At 41.1% G+C, this 22,895-nt stretch overlaps 3 protein-coding genes across 7 annotated transcripts; 1 reads left to right on the forward strand and 2 right to left on the reverse strand.

Annotated features, from left to right (window-relative positions):
- Positions 1-1,192: 1,192 nt before the first annotated feature.
- Positions 1,193-4,119, reverse strand: LOC307016961 (trace amine-associated receptor 1-like; the record flags this gene model as incomplete). Its single annotated transcript, XM_079646354.1, has 1 exon — positions 1,193-4,119. Exon 1 carries the CDS (start codon positions 2,198-2,200, stop codon positions 1,193-1,195), a length of 1,008 nt encoding a protein of 335 aa, XP_079502480.1. The 5' UTR covers positions 2,201-4,119.
- A 13,706-nt stretch (positions 4,120-17,825) lies between these two features.
- On the forward strand, positions 17,826-20,438 carry LOC307014559 (uncharacterized protein). 5 transcript variants are annotated; one of them, XR_013801256.1, is made up of 6 exons: positions 17,826-18,655; positions 18,775-18,820; positions 19,213-19,304; positions 19,412-19,521; positions 19,670-19,946; positions 20,254-20,438. XR_013801256.1 is itself a non-coding variant. In XM_079642538.1 (5 exons), exons 2-5 carry the CDS (start codon positions 19,176-19,178, stop codon positions 20,359-20,361), a joined length of 624 nt encoding a protein of 207 aa, XP_079498664.1. In that variant the 5' UTR covers positions 17,826-18,655; positions 18,775-19,175; the 3' UTR covers positions 20,362-20,438. The 5 variants fall into 5 exon arrangements, 4 of the variants coding, with proteins under 4 accessions (XP_079498664.1, XP_079498666.1, XP_079498663.1 ...); XM_079642538.1 differs by having other exon boundaries at positions 18,775-19,304; XM_079642540.1 differs by having other exon boundaries at positions 19,213-19,521.
- A 150-nt stretch (positions 20,439-20,588) lies between these two features.
- Positions 20,589-22,895, reverse strand: LOC307014558 (uncharacterized protein). The gene is made up of 4 exons (XM_079642536.1): positions 22,848-22,895; positions 22,545-22,689; positions 21,536-21,662; positions 20,589-21,229 (listed from the first exon to the last, which is right to left on the reverse strand). Exons 2-4 carry the CDS (start codon positions 22,650-22,652, stop codon positions 20,829-20,831), a joined length of 636 nt encoding a protein of 211 aa, XP_079498662.1. The 5' UTR covers positions 22,653-22,689; positions 22,848-22,895; the 3' UTR covers positions 20,589-20,828.

Genomic DNA, 22,895 nt, shown 5'->3' on the forward strand with positions numbered 1-22,895 from the left:
ACTGAATAACATTTCATTCGAAAGCTTAAAGCTGTTTCTTTGGCAGCTTAAGGTTGGTAAGGCTGGCAACGTTACGCAAAGAAATAGCAATACTGCTTTCACTGTAAGTGCCAGTACATTATGTCGCCCTAAAGCTGGGCGATACATTATGTCGCCCTAAAGCTGGGCGAAACATATGGTGAAAAGGATAAATACAAAATACCTCATCATGAATTTTATTCTTATCCATTAACCAAAATGTCTGTGGCACTGGCTAGGCAGGCTCAACTGTAAGCCTGTATTTAACCTTTGGCCAGATAGCCCCACCCAATGGTTGGGGGCAAGTTGTATTCTACCAATGTTTTGATTGCCTAAGGGTTGTAAGTAAACAGAAAGTTTACATTTGTACATCAGTAGTTATGTTAGTTTTCAGAAAAGAGTCAATCTGTTCAAAAAATTACTGCATAAATCCTTCTTTAGATAGCAAAAGATTGTTAAGCCCCCATGAATGAACAGAGTTCTGATTTGGGACACTGAGCTCTAATACCAGAGGACTAAGATTGGATATTATACGTGCATGTACAATTTCTTAGGGCACTTCCAAAGCTTCTTATGATGTTTTCTACATTATAAGATTGTTCTCACTGAAAATGTCTTCCTTAGCCAAAGTGTCAATTATGGTAACCGGATTTCTCACACTCAAGCTGGACCCTCTTTACTCAACATCACAAGCCTTTTCTGAAATGATGTTGAGTATTTGATTGTTTAAGAAAACTGCTTCATTTAAACTGGTATCAAATAATCAACCCTATCTTAAAATGTTAAAGCATTGTTTGAGAAACTGAAGGATTGTAATACTTGAGAAATATTTATATTTTTGAGATTCTCCAAAAGCACATAATATCTGTAGTTGTTCAGGATTCTCAGTATGACTAAATGATGGCATTCATATACAGATTTCTTTTTTTGTGGAGTGGATTATGGTCAAAGCTGCAGGATATTACTGCTCTTTATGAAATATTGTCTAAATTTGCAACCAAATATGAATACAATCTTTAAAATCCTGACCTTGTGTCATGAAATACCCAAAAGCAAACGACAGGATTCTGTTCTCCAACATTTTTTTAATATTAGCGAAGAAAATCTTGGAAACATTTACATTTGTTTTTGAAAAAGAACATCTTATAGAAATTCAGCACAACTCAACAATGAATCAGAGCAGTTTTGAGTTAGTAAAATCCCCAGAAATTATTTTCCCAGAAATTATCATTCGGAAAGCTGTTCTAAACCATCTGTAAAAGAAAGAATAAATAAGTGGGTTGAGCATTGAATTTGACAGTGCAAGCCAATTAAGTAATTCAATAAAAGGAAGTGGCATGAAGACATGACTGAAAGAAAGAACAGTGGTACAAAGAAAGAAAGGAAGCCAAGACATCAGAAAAACTCCCATCACAATAGCAAGAGTTTTGGTGGCCTTTCTCTCCATCTTGCTGACAGTTGCCCCAGACTTTGTAGTTGTGTTGTGGATGTTGCGTGCCTGTTTCTGTGCCACAACGTAAATCTTCAGGTAGATACACAGCATCACAATCACTGGGAGGTAAAATGAGAAAACAAGTCCGAAAATGTTTGCCATTATGGCATCAATCAACCGAATTTCCTGGTTAGTTCCTAAAATTACGAAACCAATACCAATAAAGACAGAAATCCCCCAACTCACCAAGATCATAACCACAACAACAGGATCAGAGATTTTAGTTCTATAGGTCAGAGGCTGACACACTGCATAATATCTGTCAATAGAAATACAACACAAATTTAGAATAGAAGATGTGCACAGCGTTACATCAAAGGTGCTCCGTACTTTGCAAAATAAAGCTTTATGGTACACACAATAGGTTATAGAGAATTCCATGGTGAGAGGAAATACTATTACTCCAACAAGCAGATCAGCCAAAGCAAGAGAGAGAATGAGAGAGTTAGTAGGAGTGTGGAGCTGTTTGAAGTAAATGATTGAGATTATTACAAGCAGGTTTCCACCTACAGTTACAACAGATAATGAGCCAAGAAAAACGTGAAACAATACACAGATTGCAGAAGGGTTGTTTCTCAGCACGTACGAGACATCTATTTTATAGCAGGGATGTATCTTAGTGAGAACATCAGTCCAGTTGAGGCTGCTTTCTGTTTCCATGCTTAAGCGCCCCTGTAATTCAGTTATCATACAGGATGAACATTTATATTTTTTCAGTTCTAAACATTTAACAAAATATTAAGTTCACTATTAATGTACAATTCAAACATTCATTTCATCCTAGCTCTTCATACATTTTCATGACATACCTAGTCAACCCTTCAGTATGGATTTCCTTGCCCTCTGCAGGACTTGGGCTTCTTCTTTACTTATAACCCCATGTCATTACTCTAAGTAATACAAATCTCCAAAGTCCAATTAAAAGTGGGATACAGTGTCCTAGAAACGAACCAACAACAAAGATGTGTGTGCAATTTTATTACACAACATACTCAATTTTTAGCATGAATCTGATCTTGGGTCAAATAACCTCCAATAGGCGCTTTCACACCAAGTACTTTTCCCAGGAATAGTTCCCGGAACTTTTCCCCGGAACTTTTATTTACTGGAACTATCTAGTAAATCGCGTTCACACCAAGCGGCAAACTCTGGGGAAGAGCCGGGACACCAATATGGAAGTGCCACACACTGCAGTCCATATATTGGCCGATAGGCGTTGACTGCAGAAAGGAGCAATTTCCATAGACCCCCATGTTAAAATGCCCAATTTTACAGGAGAAATAAACATGTTTCTACCCATGGATGCAATCAATATTATTATGGATATAGTTAGATTCCACTTTCATGATTATGAATCTGTGAATGAATTGTTTTCTAACGCGACCCTTTTATTTATATTAGGTCTTAAAGTTTTTGCATAAATTAGGGCATGGTCACATTGAGTGACAGCTCTGTCAAGTGACTGCTGCTGTTAGCTTCTTGTCTCTCTGCTAGCTGCTCCGTGAAGCTACAGGCACTCTGCCTGCTCAGTTCATCCTGGGAACACAACTTGACCCCGGCCGTGTTTGTTTGTTCTTCATGCTTATATATCGGACTATTGTGACTCGCTCTGCGGTTAAAACAGACGGTGCATGAATGCGGTTTTTACGGTCAGAGAAATTTGAGTACTTATTTATGTGTTTATGATTTTAATCAGCTACGTAATGAATGTTAAGGCTTGGGTTAGTGTGTAAGCGAGTGGTAGCTACATCTGTGCTAACGATGCTAATCGTAGCCTCCAAGTTAAAATCCTAGACTGTATATATAAAGGTTAAAACGAAATAGACAAGTGTTAAGCGTTAAGTGGGATAATACTGTAGAACAAACGGCTTCTGTTTGAGGTTGATAAAATAAGGTCATCCTTGTAACTTAGAGAGATATTTTATTATGTAGGTAGGAACTGTATGCATCGCTAAGGTTAATTTAGATTGGCTATGCTCAAGTATGTAGACAAGCTAATGTCGAAGTAGTGTATGTGAAATCAACCCAACAATAAGATGTGTGTATATTACAATTATTAATGTCATATTTCAAGATGATTACTTAGATATTACAATATGGTTGGTTGAGCTGAAGTTCATTATTGAGCTTACATGTTAACGTCACAGTCATCTGAAGAACGAACCCAAACCTTGTTGTTTTTATTAATTGCATTACCAAATTGGTATAAAATAAACAGTAGCATTGGTAACACAACTTCCAAAGTTACAGTAAAATAAAAAGGACCCTGACTCGGACAATACACAATCCAACATGTTCAACAGAAGAGAATCAGTTATATTGTTTGTACACATGGTACTTTACATATATATCTGTTTGTTTAAAGCAGGGGTGGGGAACCTTTTTCCTCTCAAGGGCCATTCCAATTTTTTCAACATCCTCCGAGGGCCATACAAATTATTTACCGCTGCTTAAAAATACTAAAATCAAAGCCCATTCATTTGGCCTTTCTTTCATGCTGTGCAAAGTAAAAGCAACCTCTTAATCCAGATATCTTGCCATGACTCGCGTATGCGTGCACGGTTGTAGCATGACCACCAAAACAGAAATATGGACACAAGATGTGTGCAATTTAGTTCCCTATCCAGGTGAACATGATTTAAAGTGGGGGGGGGGGACCTAACCTCCTCTAGGGGGGTATGGGGGCATGCTCCCCCGGGAAGATTCTTTTTTAAATGTTGAAGTTAAAAGCATCAATATGGTGCACTTTGAGAGCAACATTAAGAGATCTATGGATACATCTCTCAACACCCATATGAAACAGAACTGTAAGGTGATTTATTTTTCTTTATGGATATTTTACAAATCACTTCCCTTTCAAACTGTATACTTGTTTATTAATAACAACTTTTTTTTACTGTCATAAAGTATTTTATACCCGTTTACTTTGTTCTCTTATTTTTTTATAACTATAATGATAATATAAAGATGTGCCTTTACCTCAATGGTTGTAGAAAAAGCTTCTTATATTCGTTAGCATAGCTAGCTAACCAGATGCTAATAACAACAAAGTTATTGACTGTATGATCAGTGTGACAGATGGACAAATCGCCACTGGGCTCACAACTAAAGACACAGCCACGCAAAAACTGCAGCATGTGGCATGCTCCGTATCTGAAGCAGAGTCCTGCATCGGGTCGGGTATCCGCGGGTACCCGACGGGTGACCCGCAAAAAAGGTGATTTGCGGGTGGTATTTTTTCAAACGCTTTTTTCCGGGTTCGGTTCTGGGTAAAACAAAGATGATGCGGGTCGGGTTGCGGGTGTTGCATAATAAATATATTTAAATAATAATAATTTAGTTTAATGTTTAAATCCTCAGACCTCTCCCCCGCGGGACCGAGCATATTCATAACCTCTGCAGCGCATCTATCTGCTGCTGAGCGCACCACATTCTGAATGGCTGAGGTGAAGCTCTCTGAGAATACAGCATTTTCAATAACTCTTCCTCAAGAGCGAAATCCAACGTCTGGGAGGCTTTTGGTGTCATCCTAGATGCAGAAAATAACCAACATCCCAGGCTTTTTGAGCCAAATATGCAACTGTGTGTGTTAATAATTGCACGTTTTCACTGCTTATATATAGGCTATGCGGGTTCGGGTCGGGTTGCGGGTCTTGTGCCGGCGGGTCGGGTCGGGTTGCGGAACTATTGGCAATATGTGCGGGTGGCGGGGCGGGGCGGGTTCGGTATTGCACGTCGCGGGTGCGGGGCGGGAGCGGGTCTTGACAATCAGACCCGTGCAGGACTCTGATCTGAAGTGCCGGAGCCGTGCTCTCCGACAGAACTGCACCCCTGTCAGACGAGACCATGGACGAGACATATACCACGTGATGACACGTTAGGCTCGTGTTGTGTTCAAGGACCCTGATCTTGTCCAGGAAAAACAGGCTCTCGCTTGTTTAATTCTTTTGCGGTCTAGATTTCTTTTTTGCGTGTATTTATAAATTACCTCGAGGGCCGTATCAAATTGTCTCGCGGGCCGTATACGGCCCGGGGGCCGGAGGTTCCCCACCCCTGGTTTAAAGTGTCCAGGTGATGCAGACAGGCTGGACCAGAGAGTGAGAGACAGAACTGGACTCCTCACAGCAGTGAACTTCAGCACAGGTATAAAGACTCTATTTATACTGTACAAAGAATAAAGAAAGATATTGGTTTAAATGAATGAAGTATTGACTTTAATACACTGATATACATTCCATTAAACAATACTAAATACTAGATCACCTACACATCAGTTAAGTTGAGGGTTTTTTCCATGCAAAAAGTTACATTTAGATGTTAACAAGCAATATTATTTTGTCAGCTTTCTAATTTAATGTATTGAAGGCAAAGATATTTAACACATAGTGAGAACTGCTACTATTTATCTCTCAATATTGTCTGTAAAAAACGTGGTAAAAGTTATTCTTTCAGTGAGACAACAGAGCAAGCTTCTAGTTGCACTACGTTTTGATAACAGTTAAATATTATTTTGATAATAAAATATATTTCAATGTTGATGACCTTCATACTGTTCATTCATAATCTGATTGTCTTTGTTGCTCACTGTTGAAAAAACAAACAAACATTACAATTACAAAATAGTTATATCTACAGCCCCTAAACACACAAACATACCTCTTTCATAAATAACACATTTGTTCTGCAATAATGTTTTATGTTTCCTGTCATTTTTGTTAGGAAAGGACATGTCTGAAAGACACGACTCAGCATTTTCTCCTTCTCTGAGGGTCAAGAAGAACATCCAAGAGGAACATTCAAAGCTGATGTTATGAGATTTTAAGACGAGTACAGGACATTCATTAAGAAACTACTTTTATTGTGAAAACACAGTCAGCTGATCGAATGCACCTATTTCCACATCTACACTTCATCAGCTGATTATTTCTATTTGCCTCACTTTATGAGCTTCACATCACTTGTGCCTTGTACTGCAGAGTTTGCAACGCCAAAAATAAATGGGGCCAATCTTCAGTCAGATGTGAATGTGTAATCTAACATTTTCAGTAAGAATAATGGACGAAAGGAGTGCAAATACAAATACAATTTATTGAAATGTGAACCAAAACTTAATCAAAATGTTTTAAATAAAAAGCACATATGGACAGAAGGTGTAAACCTATTAAATGTGTAAGTAAACACATTTAGTCAAATAAAGTGACAGACTAGGCCTGTGCAGTTTGTATCAGCTATGCCCAGCATGGGCTCCTCCATCAGGCCTGGTCCTCCTCGCTGAGGAAAGACCCTCAGTCCTCTGCAAACCAACAGACAGGACGTCTCAGCAGCTCTCTGGACACCACGCTGTCTCAATCCGTTCATCACACGGAGGTTTCTCCCTGAAGTCTCTGCAGCTCTCTGGACACCACACTGTCTCAATCCGTCCACTCTGAATATGAGAGGGGAAAAATGAAAATAATAAATGCTTTAGACAATAAGAAATATAAAGTTGACTGTTGAGTTGCTCAGTTTTTTTAGATTGTCAATACTATTACTGTATAACTAATATATCAGGTTATGAGGCACATTCAAATAAAGATTGGTCTTTAAATACATGTTGTCTTTTGAATTGTTTGTCTAAAGTCAAGGATCTAGAACTGGTACTTAGTTTTAATGATACAGTCTGGTTATTATGCTGTTTGGAGGAGGCCTCACAGGTAAGAGCACTAACTAGCAACCATCACATGTACCTTAGCTTGACTTAAATGTATTAAAAGTATAATTAAGTGATATCAAAATATAAATAACTAATGTCATGCAAACATATTAATATTTGCTTGATTCCAGTGTTGAATTTAGCCCAATTGCATACAAACGTTAAGGAATTTTAAGATTCTGAAGTATTATGCTAAAAACTCAATAACTTAGATTATTATTTATAGTTTTGCTGAATAGTTTCATGTCCGCTTACCTACGTAAAATGTGACGGCAGTGTGCAGATGGGGAGCCTGTTAGCTTAGCTTGGTAGCTTCAGCTAGCTCTGGAACTTCCAGCTCGGTGGCAGGAGGTCCCGCCTCTTTGCCCTGATTTGGAGCAGGCTGGAGCAAGCGGGAGTTGTACTCTGATGTCACTATCGAGCCGTTAGTGCAGGGGTACTCAAATACAAATCTTAAAGGTCCAACATTTTTTTTTCAATAAGACAAAGGTCCGTTTATTACGATCATTCAAACTTTTAAACAATTACAACAAGATTCTTAACACGAGGTTGCAAAAACAAAAATAATCTGTATGCAGCAGTTTTCATTGTTATTGTGTCTGTGCTTGATCCCTTAGAGTTGCAGAGCTGCACAGTTATGAATAAAGGCAGCCGCACCCTATTTCATTCAGCATTCCCATTATTGCTTTATAAATGTCTTGCCCCCTTGTTTGTCCACTGAGGTTTGTCAGGCCCAACACATCTTCAACAAACTCCCCCTTTGCCTCATCATAAAAAAATCACAAACACCAGCAACTGAGCATTGTCAGTGGTGCCAGTGGACTCATCCACAGCTAAGGAAATGCACTGTGCATTTTTTTATTCCACCACAAAGCTGATGAATCAAATCACCAGCCAGTGTTTCTGTTCTTCTGGTTGCTGTGGAATCTGAGAGGGGGATTTGCTTGACCTGTTATTTCCTCTTTTAGTTTGCCTTCAAACATGGTCTCCATTACTTCAGTCATGCATTCTTTTATACTTCAGTTATTATCCAGTGGAAAGCCCTTACCTACTGGCCTAGTTCAATCAAAGTGGTTACTTTTTTTTTGGCTGGGCAGTGTAGTTTTACACACCGTCTTATTTGACTTTCTCAGGACTTAAAACAGTTTTTTGGGGGCAGACCCCCCCAAAAAAAAAAAATATATATATATTTAAACACGTAAGGTCATCATCTTAACACTTTTGTATGCTCATCCGTGAGCAGAGCATCAAGTTGACATGCCTATTACAGCTGATTGCGGCGATTACCATCTTGTTCAGCAAAACGCCTCACAAACTGATTAAGATCAACAGCTTTAGTGCATTTTGATTCAATGCTGAGTACAGCCAACCTGACAGTCTCTTCTCTGTCATTGTAGACCGCAAATACCTCATTCCTTCCGTACTTGGGTCCGAATGCTTCTCGTTTTGCGCCGTACCGTTCGAATGAAATCGCCGCCTATCATATTTCCACCAAGCGGCAAACTCTGGGGAAGAGCCGGGACGCTAATACGGAAGTGCCTCAAACTGAAGTTCATCGAGTGGCCAGTAGGAGCAGTCTGCAGAAGGGAGCAATTTCCATAGACCCCCATGTTAAAATGCCCAACTTTACAGCAGAAATAAACATGTTTACATCGTGGTTCAAAAAAACATATTCTCTGTATAGTTAGATCCCCCCTTCATGAATATGGATTGGGGGGGTGCATTTTTTCTCAACTCATCTGTTTAATTAATATTAAGCCTTAAAGCTTTTCCATAAATTAGGGCGTGGTCACTTTGATGGACATGTACATGCCTCACTGTCAGCTAACAGCAACTTGTCCACTCTGCTAGGCCACAACCATAGAGGCTACAACGTTAGTTTGTTGTAGTTACTGTACTTGACCCTTTAGCTTTAGCCGTGTTCGTGGTGATTGTGCCTTTTAGGGAATATTGTTACAAATACCAGACAATTGAAATGTTGTGCTGTTTGCTTGAATGTACTAACAGAACTTCCAAGAAGTCTAAAATGATAATATTATACATGTTAACCCCGTTCACAGGTGTTTGTGTGCTTGGTAGCTTAGCTTGATACTTATTAGCCAGCTAAGGACGTAACCCTTTATACATACATATGCTGTTAAATGTTGTACAATTATGTGCGCCCTTGCTCATTGTGTCCTGCAGAGGGCAATGTTGTCTGCAGTGCGTCCAGGACGTGACCTCACTGAATATACCTTGCAATACATGTGGCCTCTACGTTATCCGTTCAGATGTTGTTTGGATCGAGAGCTGAGCGGCAGCACAACCGCATCTCTCCTACCACGATAAATAAATATGCCTAATGAAGGCTAAAGAAAGCTGTCTACTACTGAGTTCTATTAAATCTCCACCGCAACGCACTCCGCATAACAGGTTATGGGCCCAGGAATGCCAGTCTAGAGCAACAAGGTAACAGAAGAACGAGCTGTTAGCCAAGAGAAGCTACTAGTGGGACCTGGATGAAGACGGCGCTGAGAGACTCCCGCGTAAACCGAAGACACGGTGTTTCTACAAGCCGCAACCCAATGTTTGGAGATAAGTGAACTGTATAAAGAGAAGACGTGTTAACGTGGATGCAACGTAAAAAATGGCCGGAGCAGGAACATCCCAACAGATTTTATTCGATGGAACAGCAGATAATTATGATCTGTGGGAGACGAGATTCCTTAGCCGTTTGCACATTTTGAAGCTAAAAGACACTATTTTGCGAGTGCCCACGGGTGAAGCCGCATTAGCTGCAGATCCAGGAAAAAATGAAGACTGTTATGCACAGTTAGTGAATGCCCTGGATGATAAGAGCCTGTCATTGATAAGACATGATGCCGCCGAGGATGGAAGGAAAGCCCTGAAATTATTGAGGGAGCACTAATCAGGAAAAAGCAAGCCAAGGATTATAAACCTGTATACATCATTGACCACCATACAAATGGCAGACAATGAAACTGTTACTGATTACATGATAAGGGCTGAGAATATAATTGCAGCTCTATGTGATGCTGGAGAGAACATGAGTGATGGGCTGCTTGTAGCCACCATTTTGAATGGACTGCCAGATTCATTCAGGCCACTGGCTGTCCATGTAACACAGAACGAGGATGATGTTACATTTAAAGACTTCAAGAGAAGACTGAGGATTTATGAAGAATCTGAGAAGATGAGGACGACTGGATCTATGGACAGTGTGATGAAGACTAACACAAGGCAAAGTAGACAAGGCACCAAGACACACAGGAAGAATGGAGAACCCACTCTGACTTCAGTGACTTGTTACAAGTGTGGAGAAAAAGGACACATTAGAAGCAAGTTCACCCAGAAAGTGTGGTGCAGTCACTGCAAGAGCAACACACACACAGAGTCCCTGTGCAGGAAAAAGGGAAAAGAAGACGGAGCCAGGAAGGTTGCAGAGGAGGAAGAGGAGGACAACGGCGACGAGGATCATTGCTTCATGGCCAAGCAGGCAAACAGCGAGAGGCCATCAGCCAACGTAAAGAAGAAGGGCATCATGGTGGACGCCGGAGCGACATCCCACATAGTGAACGATATCGCCAAGTTCAAGACATTGCAATTATGAGGATGTACAAAAGTTACTGGGTGTGGTAAAAGGCATGGAGATAAGAGGCAGTGCAGTCAGGCCTGCACAGCTGTGTGAAATTTGTACAAAAGGAAAATTCACCCAGACAAGGAATAGGGAGCCAGACAGAAAGGCTACAGAACCTTTACAGCTGGTCCACACTGATTTAGCCGGTCCCATGAGAACCCCAAGCTTAGAAGGGCACAAATATGTACAGTCTTTTACGGACGACTATTCGGGTGCCATAACTGTTTATTTTCTCAAATCCAAAAGTGATGCAATACATGCCACAGAGAGGTTCTTGGCAGACTCCGCACCTTATGGAAAAGTAAAATGTTTACGTTCAGACAACGGTGGCGAATTTATTAATAGAGAATTCAAATCACTGTTAACCAAAAATAGGATTAGACATGAGACATCTGCACCCTATTCACCTCACCAAAACGGCCCAGCAGAGAGAGGTTGGCGAACCCTCTATGAAATGGGCAGGTGTATGCTGTTAGACAGTAAGTTGCCGGACACACTGTGGAATTATGCTGTACAGACGGCAGCCTATGTAAGAAACAGGTGTTACAGTAATCGCACAAAGAAAACACCTTATGAGATGCTCACAGGCAAGAAGCCAGACATGTCCAAACTTCAGAAATTTGGATCTGTGTGTTTTGCCTACACACAAGAGAAGGGGAAGTTAGATTCCAGATGTGAGCAGGGCATTTTTATTGGCTATGATAAGAACAGTCCAGCTTATCTTGTGTACTGTCCAGACACAGATAAGGTCCAAAAACACAGGTTGGTGAAATTCACAAACAAGACAGCCAAAGAGAAAGAAACACAGACACCTGGGTCACACATTGAATGTCAGGACAGAGAGGTACATCCCAGGGTCCTTGACAATGAGGAAAATGTTGATGAAAGAATGGGAAATGCATCAGGTCAAAGTGTTCAAGGTGAAGTTTCTGTGGCTGAATGTGAACAGCCAGGCACTGAGAGTGAGGCTAGAAAGAACCCACCTAGAGCTAGGAGAAAGCCAATGCACTTACAGGATTATGAGACTGAGGATACAGTAGACCAACTGGTAACATGTGTAGACTCTTGTTATAGAGCAGTTTGTGACATACCATAAAATTACCAGGAGGCCATAGGGTCAACCAAGTCACGGCAGTGGATCAATGCAATGAATGACGAGATGCAGTCACTAGAAGAGAATGACACATTCAAGATCACCCAGTTGCCTCTAGGCAAAAAGGCAGTGGGGGGTAGGTGGGTCTATACTCTCAAGTGTGATACTGATGGGTCTGACAAGTATAAGGCAAGATTTGTTGCAAAAGGTTACAGCCAAAAACAAGGCATTGACTATGAGGAAACTTTCTCACCTACAGCTGACATGACAACTGTTAGAGTTGTCATGCAAAAGGCAGTGCAGGAAGATTTAGTTTTACACCAAATGGATGTGAAAACTGCATACCTGCATGCACCCATTGATTGTGAGGTCTATTTGGAACAACCTGAAGGTTATGAGAAAAAGTCAAAAACTGGAGAAAAGTTAGTATGCAAATTACAGAAGTCCCTATATGGTCTAAAGCAGTCAGGGAGAAACTGGAATGCTCTGTTACATGCATATCTCACTGAAAATGGTTTTGAACAAAATCCTGCTGATCACTGTCAATACACAAGGGAAAAACAAAACGAAAAAGTGATTCTGATTGTATGGGTTGATGATCTGATAATTGCTGCTAACAATGAGGAGGTTCTGAAAAGTGTCAAAATGATGCTCAATGATAGGTTTAAAATGAAAGACCTGGGGAAATTAAAAAATTCTCTTGGTATAGATTTTAACCAGTCAGAGGGTAAAGTCACAATGTCACAGGAAAGGTATGTGAACAAAATCCTCTCCAGATTTGGAATGCAAGATTGTAGGGTCAGAGAAACCCCATGTGAGTCTAAACTTGAATACACAGAAAATGTTGAAAAAATGGTAGCTGACCTAATGACAAAACCAGCCACTAAGCTACAACTGAAAAAGTTTGCTCAGTATTTGTTTGGCACTTAAAGTGCAAGAAATGCATATATGTGCCATTGTATTTTTGTTGTTTATTTTTTATTGAAGGCCAAATGGGGAGAATATTTCTTTTGTTTGTATTCTGTTATGAAAATGTACCAAAATAAGCTAGGATCGAGTGGGGGTGTTAAATGTTGTACAATTATGTGCGCTCTTGCTCATTGTGTCCTGCAGAGGGCAATGTTGTCTGCAGTGCGTCCAGGACGTGACGTCACTGACTATACCTTGCACTACATGTGGCCTCTAAGTTATCCGTTCAGATGTTGTTTGGATCGAGAGCTGAGCGGCAGCACAACCGCATCTCTCCTACCACGATAAATAAATATGCCTAATGAAGGCTAAAGGTAGCTGTCTACTACTGAGTTCTATTAAATCTCCACCGCAACGCACTCCGCATAACATATACATTTTAGTTTATGATTCAGCCTTGGTTAATACTTTTATAGTCTACGGCTATGACGCCCTTAATGCAAAACGGGAGCAAATGTTAATAGGGGACCCAATTATCCCAGTGGTGGCCGCTAGAGCTAACGGAGCCGCAGGGGGCTAGCTCCAGCCGGCGTCCCGGAGCTAGCCCACTGGGGCTCCGTTAGGTCGGGCCGGTGGACTCCGTCTTTTCTTAACATGTGAATGACAAGCATTAAGAATAACAAAATATAGCTAATTCTCTTGCAGATTGTCTCATTTGATTATGAATGTAACGTTTATATAGGGGAACTACACTGTTAGCAGTAACTTGGTATGCATGTATTTCATGTTAGCTTAGCTTCTTAGCCTCAGCTAGCTCTGTTTACTTCCAGTTCGGAGGCAGCAGGTCCCGCCTCGGCTCCGCCTCTTTGCCCTTATTTGGAGCAGGCGGGATTAGACTCTGACGTCGCTGTCAAGCCGTTAGTGGCCGACTCCGCCTACTAAGGTCTTCTCGGCAACTCTGCAGAATCCTATGGGTGACGTCACGGACACTACGTCCATTTATATACAGTCTATGATTTCCACGCTCGCGCCAGGGCTGGGGGAGGGGTTACAAGTCGTGCGTCTTGTGCTGCATTCACTTGTACTCGGACATTAGAGACTTTCTCTCATAAATGTCCGATGAGCCACAACTTTTCTTTCAAAACAAAGCTGCCAACTGGGGTGGCAGCTGGGGTGGCAAGGCCTATTTTGAGGGTAGCAGTTGCCCCCCCATGCCACCCCAGTAGGTGAAACTAGGCTACTAGCTACACTACAGATGCAACTAGATGAGCTGTTAACTCTCGCTCTGACTTTTTTTTTTTAAACACACGCATTTTTCCCACCCGCATTCCGCGAAGACCCGCCCTACTGTGCCTCTGATTCGCAGACCGTTGGTGGGGGTAAAAAACGCTGACGGGATGCTGAATGTGATTGGACCAATGCATTGACAGACACACACAGACAGTGGAACAGTCGGACATGCAGAGCGCTGTTTGTTGTTGGACATAGCGGAACATTTTGACTCGTTGCGTTGTGGCGATGTCTCGCAGATAACACATATGAAAAGTATAATTTGCTCAGAGTCCAGAGACAGTTGTGGTTCGGTCCGGATCCGGACCGGAGTCCGGACTTTGAGGATGCCTGCGTTAGTGGCTGACTCCGCCTACTAAGGGCTTCTCTGCAACTCTGCAGAATCCTGTGAGATCACGGACCCTACGTCTATTTATATATACAGTCTATGGTTCACACCGGAATAAGTCCCTGAGGGAGCCGCTGACGTCTCTTCTTCTTCTTCTTATTCTTCTTCTTCGGGTTTACTTGCAGGCTGCAAACAACTTCACGGCGTATAATGCCACCCGAAGTCCCCGGCCGGAAGTCCCCGGATTTGGGGACTGGCTTCAGTAGAAGCCTTCTGAGTAACTCGCCAGAAGCGCCGACACCTCATCACTCCACAGCTCCTATGTTTTCTTTTGTGTTGCCATAAGTTAGTCTCTCTCCGAGTTTTACGGGCCGTGGTTTGCAATTCGCCAAGCCAATCAGAGATGTGAACCTTTTTCTCCCCAGAAAAGTCCCTGCTAGAGAGCAGGACTAAAAAGGGGTGAAAAGGTTAGCAAAAAAAAGGTTCTAGTTCCAGATCTTTTTGGTGTGAACGCAAAATCCCAGAAACTATCGAAACTATTTGTCACGATCTTAGTTTTATGTCACGGTTTTAGTTTGGTCTGTCTTGTCATGGTTGTATTTTGCAATTCTGTTCTCCCTGTGTCTTGTCTTCCTTCCTGTCGTTAGTTTCCCTGGTGTGCCTGATTGTCTGATTGTGTTCACCTGTTGCCCTTGTGTTTCTCCTTCCCTGCCCGGCTGTTTCTCGTCTCGTGATTACCCCTCCCTGTATTTAGTCTTGTCTCTTCCTGTGTTCGGTGTTGGTTCATTGTTTGTCGTTCATGTCTCCCTTCTTGTTTGTCACAGTCACCTTTTGTTTGGATGCTACCTCGTGCTACAGTAGGCCTACCTGTTCATGGATTCTTGTTTTTTCAGCTTTTGTAAATAAAGCTCGCCTTTTGTTTCATTTTGAAACCTGCTTCCCTCCTCAATCTGCATTTGAGCCCTATAGAGCTCCTGCGGATGATGTCACATATGCTGGTCACGTGACGAGAAACGAAGGGGGCAGCCATTTTGGCAGTAATCGCGTCAGTAAATTCATTGGCAGGCACTGGCAGACTGTCGAGGATGGTGGATAACTGCTGTGCACCAGGTTGCACAAATAGGCGTGGGAAGAAGAAAGGTGTATCTTATTATCGCATTCCAAAAGACGCGGAGAGGAGGGAAAAGTGGATCGCAGCGATTAAAAGAGCCAGGAGCCGTCTGAACAAGACTGAAAGATGGGACCCCCCGGCCGTTTGCTTTCGCTTATGCAGTGATCACTTCATATCAGGTGGGTGAAGGAATACAGTACAATGCTACAAAAAGTTTTCAAAAAGCAAAAATACAAACTAGTTTCAGACGCACTGCAGTAGCTATCCAAGCTAATAAACAAACATGCTAACGTGACACTGCCGTAGCTAGACAAGCTAATAAACAAACAATGCTAACGTGACACTGCCTATCAAACTGGAATAATTTAATACTTACCCTTGCAGTGATGATGCCGAAGTTTTTGGATGTAAGACTCCACAGTTGAATGTTGTTTACGAAGCCGGACTGACACCATTTGTAAGCCTCCAAGCTTTTGTAAGCTCTGAGGGAGTCTCCTGAGTACACTGATGGAAAGCTTACAAGATAGCTGTGGATGTCCGCGTAGCGCAAGTCGGGTACATCGTCTTCAGAGCAGGAGGTTATGCTCTTGAAAAGCACACCGGGTGCATTATATGGGTCGCTTATATTTAATCTTTCTAATTTTGTACTATAAAGCCGAATTTCACTTGAATTAAAATGAGATGTATACTCGCACGGTAGGAAAACGCTGGCGCCGGTCGTCATGTTTACTGCCAAAATGGTGGCTGATAACCAAAAGTCACGTGACCGCAGGAGCTCTATTGTTCCCCAACCCTGACAGAATGAAACAACCACATATGGACCCAGCAGATGATCCATTTGAAGTGGAGTTGTATTCATTTACCTACTTGCTGGCTTGCTGCTATGGTAAATGGAGGGGAGCAACCAGTGCGGAGCAAAAGAGGGCTACCCTGGCAGAGGCGTACCAGAGGGCAACAGAGAAACAAGGGTTAGTGAAGTGCTTACCTGGCTGGATTATGGAGTAACCGTGTTCCAGTTCCGTCCCCAGCAGCCAAGGTGCCTGCTCCAGTACCGGCCCACACAGCCATGTTAACGGAAAACTCTGCCGCACGGTTCCCTCGTCCCTTGGAAGAGGCGGAGAGGTGGGTGTTTTTCATCTGCTGGTGGACAGTCCGGAGAGATAAACACAGGGTTGGGTCGTAACGGAATACATAACGGCGTTACGTAATCAGAATACAAAAATCAAGTGTATTCAGCTGGCGTTACATTTGAAAAACTAGTAATCTGATTACAGTTACTTTCGTAAACCTGAAGTGAATACATTTTGGAATACTTATTGGAATTATTGGTGGAAAAGCTTCCTCAAAAAATGTAATATTCATTATCGGCAGAACTGTGTGCACACTGCACAGCGCTGCAGCATGTCTGAGCGAGAGACAGATGTATGGCGGCAAATCTCTGTCATAAATCGCGAGGGCATATGAGATCCACGCGATCACAAGTCAAGCAGCCGCGGACATATATTATTTTCGCGAGCACTAAAACGGCACTCGCGCGAGAGCAATATTGAAGCCTGCAGGGGAGAAACATGCCTTGAGCATGTGCAGCATCTACATGAGCTCTCCTTGGTCTCCTGCGCTCTCGCGAGCAATTCCTGTTCTTCTGCTCGTGAAACTCTGGCCTGCTCTCGCGCGCGGAGAAATGTTAGGAAGTGGGCGTACCGTGTCCCAGTAACGCCAAATCTAATTGGTTACACCCCTCCTCTTTTATGATTGGTCGTTGTCTGGATTTAAACCTAAACCACGAAGTCCCTCCAACTTCCAACGTGATGAAATATGGCTGTGGGAACGTCTCACGTAAGTTACTTTACTTCACTAATGATTGTTTTTAATAAAAGGCATGCTTCTGTATTCTGTGGTTATTCCACAAGAGCCGTCCTTACTTATAAATGGATTGAGTTTTTTAGATAATACATTTTTATACATATTTTTCAAAAGTATTCAAACAATTCTAAGATAAGAACCAATTAACTTTTCGGTCTTGACATATGATAATATAAAATGTAGCTTTCAAAAACAGAATTTGGAATTAATAATTTTGATTACTTTAGCAAAATATTTTATTCACAAATGTCGCTTTTTCAAAATGTCCCCAGTTTTTATTGCCTTTCTCAAATAAATAATACTATACAAAAAAAGTATAAAATTATGCAAATGTAAAAAAGCCCAAGAATTTTGCAAGTTTCTTGGCACTTTCATTTCTGAATGACCTCTTTTTTTTCTGTTCAAATGCACTCAGCTTATTTTTTGGAATGTTTATGATGATGTTTATGTGCCTTATTCTGTATTTGACACAATTGTTTCAATAAAGATTTACCACATTTCTTAAAAATATAATTAAATACTATTTAATACTTTATTTTTCTTCACAGCATATTCTGAAACGGCAGATCCTGGAGAGACTCCTGTCGAAGTTTGAGCTTGCACTCATTCGAGCACCACTTGACCTGGATTTCCTGGAGTTTGCATGTCGCCAGGAGCTGTACCTCCTGCAAGCACTTTCGAGACATGTTGACATACCGCAAGGAATAATCCAAGCTCTTCAAGAGCTGTTTGGACTACTTAGGCAATATTTAGATTCAGAAGCCCCAAATACAGCAGTGGGATCAGTTATTGGTCTAAGTAGAGGACGTCCTAAGTTTGAATTTGAGAGGCAGCAGTTGGTTGAGATGTTGGGGACAAACCTATCTGTGCCTTGCATTGCTAAGCTGCTAGGTGTTTCTTCCAGCACAGTCTTTAGAAGGATGAGAGAGTTTGGCTTATCTGTTTCAGAAATGTATAGCTCCATCAGTGATGAGGAGTTGGATAACGTGGTCATATCCATCAAGAATGACATGCCCACTGCTGGATACCGAATGGTCAAAGGACGGTTGTTATCCATTGGTCTACGTGTACAATGGACAATAATGGCTGCCTCAATGCATCGAGTGGATTCCATAGGCATCCTCTCCAGACTGGCTAGTCTGGGCTGTGTTGTGAGGAGAACATATTCAGTGCGAGGGCCTCTGTCGCTTGTGCACGTGGATACCAACCACAAATTGATACGGTAGTGGTATTTATATTTCGCTAAGTGATTAAGAAATAATCTCTTTGTAATGTCCCAGTTTTGGAGAATCAGTGTTTCAATTCCAGAGTGCTATAACAGTTTGTTCTTTGGTTTTCCAGTTATAACATTGTCTTATTTGGTGGAGTGGACGGGTATTCGAGAAAGGTAAGACTGCATTTCACTTCAGTAGACACACATTAAACAAACATGTATTTTTTGTAGGAGTTTACGACTAGCTACTTAAAAACACAAAAGAGGTCCCAACGCTGTGTCCTGGCTTTGCTTAAGGAATTTGGTCCAAATTGAGAAAGTGTATGGACTAAAAAGGAAGCAGCAAAGTCAAAGTAGATATAAAGGAGATTTTGTGCATTGCCTATTTTTGCTGCACAAGTATTATGAGTCAGTATACTGTATGTCAGTATTGTTTGCTTATTTCTATTGCAACAGGAATTCTTTAATCTCTGCCTTTTTTTCCCTATAATACACAGTTTAACAGAATGTTGCCTAGTTATTGTGTGTAATGGCCCTATTCTTAAATATTCTCTGCTTTTCTGCAGGTAATGTACTTGGGTGCTTCGACCAACAACCGTGCGTCAACAGCCTATGGCTTCTTCTTAGAGGCAACACAAAGACATGGAGTGCCTTTAAGGTGAATTCACAGAAAAAAGCACTCTTTGGAGAACTAGATCAATACTGTGACACTTTTGGATGAGGATTTTCTTTGACAGTCCTTTGGTCAACTGTGTACATTTCAAGGTCAGAGGAGACCAAGGAGTAGAAAACGTACAGATCGCGAGATTCATGTTTTCGGTTCGCGGCACCGACCGTGGAAGCTTCATCTCTGGTAAAAGTGTTCATAACCAGAGGTAAATTGCAGCATCTTTAGTAACTCAATTAGTGAGGTGAACTTATCTGATGTGTAGACCAAGCATCTTGCACTTAACCCATGCTAGGCCAGCATGAAAATAGATCACTTGAACTGGTTTTCCCTAAACCATGTATTTTCATCCATAGGATTGAGCGTCTTTGGCGTGATGTACGAGTCATTATCATCAACAAGTACTCTGCGATACTGCTTTCCCTCGAAGAGGATGGTCTGCTCGACATCTCATCAACAGACAACCTTTTCTGTGTGCACTACATCATTCTTCCCCGACTTCAGATGGACTTGGGGATTTTTACAGAAGGCTGGAACCATCATCCACTCAGCACTGAACGGAACCAATGTCCAGAGCAGTTATGGCAACTTCGACTGATGCAGACAAACATTGATCAGCCGGAGAGCCCAGAGGTATTGATCTCGTTTCAGTATTACATTACATGTCACTTGTTAGAAACTTTTATCCAAAGCGACTTACATACTCAGTACTGTGGGCAATCCCACAATAGTATTTACTTACCATTTACTTTGTGTAATATACATTGTCAAAAGATTACTTTCTTTCCCTATTGGCATGACCATTTTCTGGGCATTTTATTCAGTTTGTGTTATTTTAACTGCAAAAATAACACAAACTATTACTTGATGTCATTGTTCCACATTGTTTATAAGACATTTATTTCACCAAAGTGTTCAAAACCTCTGTTATGGTTATTAGGAGCCAGATGTTGACTGGGAAATTGCTGCTGACCACGATGGAGAAGAAGAGGATGCAGGGATTGTCGTCCCCAAATTCGACTGCCTAGGCTGCAGAAGACACAACTGAACTTCAATCAGTATTTCCGAAAATTGACCCAAACACTCCGGTCAAGGATCTGTACTTACTCTGCCGTGAGTATGTAGCTGAAAGATGTGGCTCTTAAGAAATACAGCTCCCTTGAATGACACCGATGAGGTAAAAGTAAAATTCCTGTGTTCAAAGTGTTACTTAAGTACCAAGAGTAAAATAAGTCATGATACCGATTTCAGGATAGAGTAAAGTTACTTGGCACAACTGGTGACTGGGTTTTTATTCCATTAAATTGAAACAATTGACACAAAATACAGCTCAAAACTATAATGGTTCCCCAACTTCACCATTTGTTTCCAAAACATTTTGACTAGAACAGTATGTCACTTGAAAGTTTGACTGTATTCTCATCTTGAACAAATGAAAACAAATGAAAATCTTGTCAAATAAAGTGCAATAAAGACTGTCTAACCCTAACCCAGTAAACATCGATTCTATGACTCTTATGAGCGGCTAAACTCCCTGCTACTCATAACAGCCTGTGTTATGATGCTCAGGAACTCTGGATATGAGCCGAGGTGCCTTGTCGGAAAGGTAATGGAGTTGGAGCATGCATTCACTACGGGAAAGCATACCGTGTGTGTACCATAGCGCACGCTGCAATCATGGTCGAACTCAATTAAGATTTTAAACATCTCTCTCTCTGTTGAGGTGATGGGGACGTGTGCCTGCCCTGTAAGCCATTGAAGGAAGCAACCAACAGTGATCTTGGGTTTTTCCTTCATCTCCTCTTCATCTTTTGCCGCTTCACCTGTAGACTCTGTCTCTCTTGAGTCTCTTTCATCACTCTCTGTTATCTTCACAGGGGTCCCCCTCTCTTCAACCACGAAGCTCTTTTCTTCCTCTAAAAAACAGTTGAAAATGAATACAAAGAAATGCATATATTCACCTAAGCAATGTTAATAAATATGGCTATTGTTTTTGAATTGTTTTTTTATGTGGATATTTTGAAGAAGAAAACCTCATTAGCCAGTCCTGCTTTAGTTATCATTGTTTCATCGCAACCATCATGATGCAAAGTTGTGTTTAAACTGAGACATGTAAACATGAATAAAAAGGGTATGCAAAGCTGTCATTGAGTTGCCTGTCGTAATCGGGGGTAAAATTCAAGAACAAATAAGTTTATAAAATGTCAGGGCAGTAGTATCACCTTCTTCTTCAATGTGTTGGATGAAGTCTTGTAAAAAGTTAACAATCTTCGATTCCCTCTGGCGTCGCAGCGAGCCCAGCTCGCTGAAGACTGGAGATATGGCTCCCATCAGGAATTCAGCATCCGGCTTGGAGAGAGGAAAAAACAAAATGATGTATGCTCAAAGTTGGATCAGCTTAACCCTTTAATTGCCAGACCAAGAAAAAAAACTATGGAAAAATTATTTGTTTGCATTTTTTTTATCAAATGGGACACACATAGCACATTTAAAAAAAAAAGGTATCAATATTGATATTGATATAAAAAGTAATGTTAAGTGTTTTTCATAATAAAAAAAAAACGTGCTCATCTTACTGTAGATGCTGAATTGGCCTAACAGCAAATGTCTATATCCTGTGTTGGCCTAACTTGCTCATCTGTGTGCAACTTTGGGCTGTATGCCATGCATGAAAGCTGCTATATAAATTATTATCACTCTTTCACTCTGAGACTCATAAGGCAGTATAGATGTAGTAATAATGTAATATAAGATGTAGTAATATTACCATGAATCTATCTATTTACCATATTGTATTGGAAAACATCTCTGAAACTCTGAAAAAGTTATATTGCTAGTTTAGTTTGTTAAAACTTTTTTTGTGCATCAAGTTATCTAATTATGTTCAGTCAGTGCTCTGAAATTAAAATATGTCAAAAATGATATGGTTACCTTACAAAAGTTGACCAAAAAGAGTGATTTCTTCAGCAGTGATTTTTTAGCATGCCAACTTTCTCAGTGGAAAGCTGAATGGCTTTCTGTTCTAACCACAGTGACATCTAGAGGTTGTTTTGTGCATAACATGTCAACCAAATGGTAGAGATGGCTGAATCAGGTAGAGTTTAACTTTTAAAACATATTTTCAACAGGATATCAAGACACAAAATGTGCTCTACCAAATGGTGGCGCTGGCTGTTAAAGGGTTAAGGTTTGAAATTCAGTGGTAAAATCAGCTAGAGACATAATACTGACCTTTTCATGAAGGCCAGCGACGAACAGATCCCTGAAATGCTGTGGTTGTTGTACTATCATCTCACACAAGCCATACAGCTTCATGCCTGAGCATATCTGCTGCAGCATTGGTAGAGTGCGGACCGATGAGTGCAAGATAATTGCCCTATAATTCAGTAACAGATAACAGCAATAAATTAAAATCATACATAAAAAAGGGAAAGAGTGACTGCACACTCAATATAAAGTATGAGTGTAAAGGAATAATTGATTGGTTTTAAACATGGGTTGTTATGGGTTAAATCACTTAGCATATGTATATACTTTATTATGTCTTCCTTCCTCTCCCACGTTGCAGGACCACTGTACCCG

This window comes from Notothenia rossii (genome assembly GCF_949606895.1).
Source record: "Notothenia rossii genome assembly, chromosome: 8".
NCBI lineage: Eukaryota > Metazoa > Chordata > Actinopteri > Perciformes > Nototheniidae > Notothenia > Notothenia rossii.

What these genes read in the sequence shown, in the direction of transcription:
- LOC307014559 (XM_079642537.1), top strand. Translation starts at nt 19,176, where the DNA reads ATGGCCCTATTCTTAAATATTCTCTGCTTTTCTGCAGGTAATGTACTT. An exon ending in AAAAGTGTTCATAACCAGAG is followed by an intron (nt 19,522 to 19,669) that starts GTAAATTGCAGC and finishes TTTCATCCATAG; the next exon opens with GATTGAGCGTCTTTGGCGTG. An exon ending in ATCAGCCGGAGAGCCCAGAG is followed by an intron (nt 19,947 to 20,253) that starts GTATTGATCTCG and finishes TATGGTTATTAG; the next exon opens with GAGCCAGATGTTGACTGGGA.
- LOC307014558 (XM_079642536.1), bottom strand. Translation starts at nt 22,652, where the DNA reads ATGCTGCAGCAGATATGCTCAGGCATGAAGCTGTATGGCTTGTGTGAG. An exon ending in TCGCTGGCCTTCATGAAAAG is followed by an intron (nt 21,663 to 22,544) that starts GTCAGTATTATG and finishes CCTCTCTCCAAG; the next exon opens with CCGGATGCTGAATTCCTGAT. An exon ending in CCAACACATTGAAGAAGAAG is followed by an intron (nt 21,230 to 21,535) that starts GTGATACTACTG and finishes ACTGTTTTTTAG; the next exon opens with AGGAAGAAAAGAGCTTCGTG.